General features: G+C 64.2%; 1 protein-coding gene across 1 annotated transcript in view; it reads right to left on the minus strand.

The window, feature by feature from the left end:
- OSBP (oxysterol binding protein) overlaps positions 1-497 on the minus strand; it is a 22,983-nt gene that overhangs the window by 15,282 nt on the left and 7,204 nt on the right. The window contains 1 exon segment of the mRNA XM_010843740.1: positions 2-96. Within this exon segment, the coding sequence (XP_010842042.1) occupies positions 2-96 (95 nt within the window).

Raw genomic sequence — 497 nt, forward strand, 5'->3', positions numbered from 1 at the left:
CTCCTCCAGGCGGATGCGCTGGTCCCTCTCGTACTGCAGGGACTTCTGCCACTTCTTACTGTGGGTCTGGGCCAGCACGAGGAAATCTCTGCAGGCCTGTATGGAGACAAAGCGCTCGTGGGTCCCCGCAGCTCGACCAGTCAGAGTCCCCCCTGCCTCTGGACGCCCGCGGAGTAAGCTCACTCTGGGAGCCCGAGCCAGCGAAGCACAGTGAACGGCCTTCCCTGTCACGGCAGTGTCGGAGACAGCCAGCTCCGTGACATAACCAAGGTCCACGCAGGAAAGACACAGAAAACCGCCAGTGTGGCTGTCACGGTGGCTTAGTACTCTCCTGGTCGCGAGGACCACACGGGTGCCTGCTGAGCAGCAAACCCAGACTGGGGGCTGCTCGAGAGGAGGCCGGCTGACCCGGAGCGGAGAGAAGGCATGGGGCGCCGGGTGTGGCTTTCGACCCATTCCCGACCACACTCAAGCCGCCGCCCGCGGAGGCACTCAAC

This window comes from Bison bison, unplaced genomic scaffold (genome assembly GCF_000754665.1).
Source record: "Bison bison bison isolate TAMUID 2011002044 unplaced genomic scaffold, Bison_UMD1.0 scf7180017864185, whole genome shotgun sequence".
Lineage (NCBI taxonomy): Eukaryota > Metazoa > Chordata > Mammalia > Artiodactyla > Bovidae > Bison > Bison bison.